This window comes from Etheostoma spectabile, chromosome 7 (genome assembly GCF_008692095.1).
Source record: "Etheostoma spectabile isolate EspeVRDwgs_2016 chromosome 7, UIUC_Espe_1.0, whole genome shotgun sequence".
Classification (NCBI taxonomy): Eukaryota; Metazoa; Chordata; class Actinopteri; order Perciformes; family Percidae; genus Etheostoma; species Etheostoma spectabile.
Genome location: NC_045739.1, coordinates 25,028,221 through 25,035,399, shown reverse-complemented (window position 1 = coordinate 25,035,399; position 7,179 = coordinate 25,028,221). Strand labels below are relative to the sequence as shown.

General features: G+C 45.2%; 1 protein-coding gene across 1 annotated transcript in view; it reads right to left on the bottom strand.

Moving 5' to 3' along the window:
- The window catches only part of LOC116693067 (glutamate receptor ionotropic, kainate 5-like), a 277,749-nt gene that overhangs the window by 133,933 nt on the left and 136,637 nt on the right, over nt 1-7,179 (bottom strand). The window contains 1 exon segment of the mRNA XM_032521753.1: nt 239-391. Within this exon segment, the coding sequence (XP_032377644.1) occupies nt 239-341 (103 nt within the window). The 5' untranslated portion in view covers nt 342-391.

The following is a 7,179-nucleotide window of genomic DNA, read 5'->3' as shown; positions in this document are numbered from 1 at the left end:
CCGGAAGAGACCTCCGTAACCGCTAACTCGTTAGCTTTTAGCTGCAACTTTTGGTAAATCTCTATCTTTTACGGTTATTAAATGATTAAACTATGAATCAGAGGTGCTGTTTTTGCTCGAGGGCGAGTCTCTCGGGTTCAGAGGGTTTTAAAGTTTTAGTTGTAAGCAGCAGTAGTTTTTACTACTACCAGAGAGTCATTGTGGGACTAGAACCACGTCGTTGGGGGGGCGTACTCACCCATGCGGACGGCGGAGAGGGCCTGGCTGAAGGAGAGCGGGGCCATGGTCAGCAGCAGGACGGCGACGTAAATCGACAGCAGCAGCGCTGGCAGAGCCGGCATCTTCCACTGCTCCTCATGGAGAATGGTCTGCTGGCTGCCTGCACCGCCACCTGCAGGACAGGGGGAGTAATTACTACATTTAATACATGTTGTGTTATGCACAGGCTGCTCAAATCAAGCAATTTGATTGGTTTATAGACAAGGACCTGAAGCTGTTGTCTATGCTCTCTTTAAAGCCACCACACTCCCATGATAAAAAAACGGCAATTTCACTGTGCGGAAAATAGGAGTTGCTCATTTACCACTGCCTCCATCGGTTAGTTGCTTGTCAGTTTGTGTTATTGTGAGCATTTCTTTAGCAAGTCTGTGCTAAAAGTCTATGCCAGCTGCTAGTAAAGGCTAACGTGTATTGTATTGTGAACATGATTAATTATGAATTCAAATCTATTTAAATTGGGAAGAGGGAGGGGGGGGGGACTGGTAGCTCATCAGGATGAGCGTGCGCCCAAGATGAAGTCCAACCTGAGGTCCTTGGCTGCTGCCCCCCCCCCCCCCCCTTTCCTGTCTTCAGCAATCCTATCTAAAGACCAAAAAAGCCCAAGGAAAAATCTTGCAAAATAAATATATAAATATAAATTTTAAATTGGAATGTGACTTTAGCTTTCGTATTGCATGACTGTTTCATAATAACAATTTTGTTTTAATATAAATATAAAATGGTTATATCTCAGCAAAGGGGGTTTGAGTCCCTCCGCTTGGCGCCAGGCCGAACTACGCCCCTTAGCTGTGATGTAATCACAACATACCGCGGCCTGTCACGAGCTGTTGCTTAAATCCTCCTCCGTATCACATAGTGAATCTTGATTTAATTCATTATTATTATTTTTTTTTACATGTTTAAGAAATAAACAGTGACAATTACAAACTATACACTGAAACGAAGATGCGTCATAGGGCTAAAAAAAAATATATATATATATATATATATATATATATATATATATATATAAAACAACATTTTTACAAATAATGATTAAACAGAGGAAAGACGGGAGGGAGGCAGACAAAACACACACAAAAACAGACACACACACACACACACACACACACACACACACACAGGCACAAGACAAGGGACCAAACAACCTGAATCTTGATTTTAATGATTGAATTTCACAGCTTCCACACATTTTACAGGGTCATTTTTCGTAGCAAAAAAAAATGAAAGACAAATAAAAAATAAACCTTCCGACGCTTGCAGCTGCTCTATAAACACCAGCAACCAATCAGTGATGCGATTAACGGCTCAGTGCCGCAGAACAGGAGCTACTGTTACCTAGTTAACAAGTGGCATTCATGAGATGCACTGTTTTATACACCCTATAAACTTCATAGCAACGCTGACCAACAACATCATCGTCCCTACAGGGACTGCAGACAAATCGGAGAATAATGAAGTTATTAACAAAATACAAGGTAGGAGAGAGCAGGACTGAATGGAGTTTTTTTAAATTTTTTTGTAAAGTATATTGGCTGGAGATCAGATATAATGCAGCTTTAAGGACGTCTCCCCCTGCTGGAGATCAAATAATGCAGCCTTAAGGAGTCTCCCCCTGCTGGAGATCCGATATAATGCAGCTTTAAGGAGTCCCCCCTGCTGGAGATCAGAATAAGCAGCTTAAGGAGTCCCCCCCTGCTGGAGATCAGTATAATGCAGGTTAAGGAGTCCCCCCCTGCGGAGATCAGAATATAATGCAGCCTTAAGGAGTCTCCCCCTGCTGGAGATCAGATATAATGCAGCTTTAAGGAGTCCCCCCCTGCTGGAGTCAGATATAATCAGCTTTAAGGAGTCCCCCCCTGGGAGATCAGATATAAGCAGCCTAGGAGTCTCCCCCTGCTGGAGATCAGATATAATGCAGCTTTAAGGAGTCCCCCCCTGCTGGAGACCAGATATAATCAGCTTTAAGGAGTCCCCCTGCTGGAGATCAGATATAATGCAGCTTTAAGGAGTCTCCCCCCTGCTGGAGATCAGATATAATGCAGCTTTAAGGAGTCTCCCCTGCTGGAGATCAGATATAATGAGCTTTAAGGAGTCCCCCCTGCTGGAGATCAAGATAATGCAGCTTTAAGAGTCCCCCCCTGCTGGAGATCAGAATAATGCAGCTTTAAGGAGTCCCCCCTGCGGACATCAGATAAAATGCGCTTAAGGAGTCCCCCCTGTGGAGACCAGATATAATGCAGCTTTAAGGAGTCCTCCCCCTGATGGAGATCAGATAATGCAGCTTAAGGAGTCCCCCCTGATGGAGATACAGATATAATGCAGTGTTAAGGAGTCCCCCCGCACGGAGATCAGTATATGCAGCTTTAAGGAGTCCCCCCTGCGGACATCAGATATAATGCAGCTTTAAGGAGTCTCCCCCTGCAGGACATCAGATATAATGCAGCTTAGAGTCTCCCCCTGCAGGACATCAGATATAATGCAGCTTAACGGAGTCTCCCCCTGCAGCCATTCAGATATAATGCAGCTTTAAGGAGTCCCCCCCTGGTGGAGACCAGATATAATGCAGCTTTAAGGAGTCTGAGCGCCTTCTTTAATTCATTAAAACATTTACATTTGTTGTCAGCGTATTGATCCTCGTATCGCACGCAGGAGGACAATGATACATTTGACATTGTGTCCCACCCCTACTGTGTAGTGTGAGAGAAAGTAAGGGAGACAGAGAGACACACGCCCTGAAATTCAGAAGATTAAAGAAAAGACACAATGTGGAAATGAGACGGGAGGAGAGAGAAAATGGGAGAGAGGACAGACAGGAAGGGAACAAGAGGCGGACAAAAAACAGGGGGAAAGCTTGAGAGAAAATATTGGGGAACACAAGTGTGCGTGTGCGTGTGTGTGTGTGTATCTGTGTGTGTGTGTGTGTGTGTGTGTGTGAGGGATCAGGAGACTATCACATGTTGCAGAGGGAGAGAGATTTAAAATGGCTGAGCGAGGGAGCAGGACGAAAGGAATCCAAATCTTCAAAGTAGATTAGAGAGACTGAAGCGAGGTTTTCTGCATTAGCGTGCGCGTGTGTGTGTCTGTGTGTGTGTGTCTCTGTGTGTGTGTCTCTGTGTGTTTTGCATGCTTGCATTCAAGTTCTCAGAGCAACAGCGGAGCGCAGAGGCCCCGGCAAACATCCAGCTGTTCCATCCCATCATCAAACTGCTTCATCTTTCCATCTCTGCGTGGACAGTTGAGTTGTGTTCCTCTAATTCCCCCCCCCCCTTACAACAACGTATTCGTGATTTGTTTAACCCGCCTCGCGCTAAATGTTTATCGCCGCCCCGCCAATGAGGCGTCCCACATGAATTTAAATGAGATTTCCCAAATGGAATTTAAATTGGCTGGAGTGGAGCGGGACGGGCTCGATGGCGGAGCGGAGAGAGACGGGGGGGGGGGGAGATAAAAAGCCTCCGAGGAAAGAGGGACGAGACGGGGTGGAGAAAGAGAAGAGATGCACATGATGATGACGACGATGATGATGAAGATGATGTAACTTTTTTTGTTCTTAAGCTGAATTACATGATAATTATAACACGTTGGATACAATCTGTCGTGTTTTCCGAGCTGAATATTTGTCGTCCGAGGCTCTAAATGTGCAAAATGATTGTTGGTTAAATAAAAAATAAAAAAAGGAACAAAAGCTCTACCTATTGTACAGAACTGTGTTAGAGAGGAAGAAATAGCCGCCCTGATAGCTCAGTTGGCAGAGCGGGCGCCCATATATGGAGGTTTGACTCCGATTTGCAGCCCTTTGCTGCATGTCATCCCCCCCCCTCTCTCTCTCTCTTCCCTTTTACTTCTTCAGCTCTCCTTTCAATAAAAGGCCTACAATGCCTCAAAAACAATGTAAAAAAAGGATCAAATAAAAAAGAGAGGAAGAAATGATTTCATTAGATGGAGCCAAAGAAGTTGGAAGTTACGGTAGGGTGACCAGACGTTCCCGGTTTCCGGGAACAGTCCCCGGTTTTGGTGACTTGTCCCCGGCTGGATTTGGTGACTTGTCCCCGGAAATGTCCCCCGTTTTCACTGTGACTGACAGACCCAATATTGGAACAAAAGAAAGAAAACGGAGCCGCTGCTCAGAGCTCAGAGATGTTTTAGAAAGTCGTGTTTTACGATGCTAAAATCACTGAATATTTACATGGAGTCTGGTGGGTTTAGCAAATGCACTTTTAAGGATCTTAATCTTTAACAGAAAGGTCGACCTCCTTAGGATCAGACCTTTAGGGGGGGGCTCAGCCCCTAATGAGAACAGCTCTAGGTCTAGTGTCCCCTTTTTAAGTTTTACAAAACTAAAACCATGACGTGTTTTGGAGGTATATATATACGCTTCGAAGCTGAAAATGTCCCCGGGTTTTGTCTGAGAAATCTGGTCCCCTTATGTTAAAGGAGACCTGTTGTGCTGGTTTTCTGGTTCCTACTGTAGTGTACTGTATTTTGTGTTTCTAATAGAACACGTTGACATGCCTCAATGTTAAAAAACAGATTATTTCTCCCATTCTGCCCATGCCCTTTCAAATTATACGTACATTTTTAGTTAAAAAGGCAGAAATGATGAATTCTTTTGACTGATAGTTAAGATCAGAGGTGCTGCACCTGTATTCACCCTCTGTCTGAGACGCCTGTCTCTTTAACCCCCAATTTTCACAGGATGATCCGTGTTCTGCCGTCCATTAACACCCACCAGGTCCGGATTTGTTGCGCAACAGCTGCGACCATGACTGACCGCTGAAGTCACGAGGACCCACGAGAATCTCGCGAGATGACGTACGATAGAACCACAAAACCACCACCAGTTAGTTTCCATCCAGAGGAGTAGAGGGGGAACAACTCTGTGCTGTTTTCAAGGTGTAGTGCAGGGAGAGGAAATCACAGAGAAGAAAAACGGCAGAAAGGTAGACAAAACACAGACACACACACACACACACACACACAAACACAGACACAGGACAGGGGACCAATCAAACACACACACACACACACACACACACACACACACACACACAGGACAAGGGACCAATCACACACACACACAGAAAAGAACAGCGTTGCCTTCAAGGACTCAGCAATGCCGTCCCAAGTCTCCAGAGTCCTCCCCGGGGCTCCAGACCCACTCGAGCCGTCGACAGTTCAACGTACGTGAAATCCCCAAAAAAGAAAGAGCGGATGTTTTTTATTTTGTTTCTGTGCTCGACTTCCTGTCCCGCACCTGTTGCCGCGGAGCTCTCCGGCGTCCGGCCAATAGGAGCTCTGCGTATCTGCTCCGAAGGGCAGCCAAATATACATATATATATATATATTTTTGGCTTTCTTTTGAACAGCTTTTATTTAACCAAACTTGTGTTTTTCAGGAAGTTTTTTCGTTTTAACCCTCACGGTCCCATGCTGATATTTCTTAGCTGCTATAATAATGTGCTAAATATTGAGTGCAGTCCCTGTAATGAAGAAGCCAAAAAAGTCTGTTTCATTACTATGTTTTTCATCACTTTCAACCGTCAGCTTTCAAGTTTCTCCCCCAGCCTTCGAGTTTGCAAACTGAAAAATGAAAATCGACGTTTTGAGATGCCAAAAGAGTCTGTGCCTGGGAGGACTCCTGAGTAGCTGTTCCTCCAAAATAAAAGCTTCACAAAAAACAAAACAAAAAAAACAACCTCTCTGTTTGCCAGCAACCCTGCCAACCGAGTGAGTAAATCCAACCGAGGGAAGAGAGAAAGAAGGAGACGGAGAGAGCCTCGGAGACGGCGAGATGGAAAACAAGGCATCAAAAGAGAAGGGCAAACAGTGGGAGAAAGAGGCGGAGAAAAAAAATGAAAAGCAAAAGAATACGAAGGCGACGGCCGGCCAGAGTGACAGAAAATCAGGCAGAGAGAGATGTGATAGTGAGCCCGAGACAGGAAATTGAGAAATGGCCGCGGGCAGAAATAAACAAATGATAATAGCGTTTAATTAGCGTCTTTCCTGCGGGATAGCGCTATCGTGTCAGCTAGCAAACAGAGCCGACGGGACCCCGCTGACACCCGGCGCCGGATCACCGCAGCCACTCCGAGGCTAATCACAGCCTCAGCTCCATTAACTGCTTTCAATCCCATCTCCTTTTTACGTCGGGAGGCATTTAGTTGACACTCATCCGCGGCGACATACAGCGACTGTGGAGGCTTTGAGTCCTCGGTTTGTTAGCTTTTACAAGGAAAAAAAGCGGCGGGGGGTCAGAGCGACGGCAACTACAGCCCGAACAAATGTTTCTGAGGACACATGAGACGACACGCGGGCAAAAAAGAAGGACTTGAGTGGTGTTTGTTGGTGCAGATACACAACACAACAGCCAAGCAGGGACCCCCCCCCCCCCCCCGGGTCGTCCATGTTTTTGTGATTTCATGGCCTTCAAAGATTGGCTGCTCCCAGTGTCGGGGAATTTGATAAGAGTCTACTGGGAAGATGAGGGGATTTTATAAACACTCAACACTCAAAGTCAGTTATTACCCAAATGACATCGATCTACTGGAGTTGTGCTTCTTTTCTTCAAAGAATGAATGAAAGGCAAAGTAAAAAGGAAGTGTCCTCCGGAGAACAAGTCCTCCGAACCACACCACGATATCGGACGTTCCTTACCCGCTGAGGAGCCTTTTTATAAATTAGCGCCCCTCAACCCATTCTCAATACCAAGTCTTAACCCTCCTGTTGTCTTTGGGTTAAATTTGACCCCTTTTAAAAAAATATCTTTATCTGTTTGAACCAAATTACCACAAAAAATGGATTGGATTCCTTACAACACTCTTTGCAAAATACAATTGATCACTTTCCTTCCTGACGAAACTATCTTACCTTAACTATTAGTCAAAATAATTCATAATT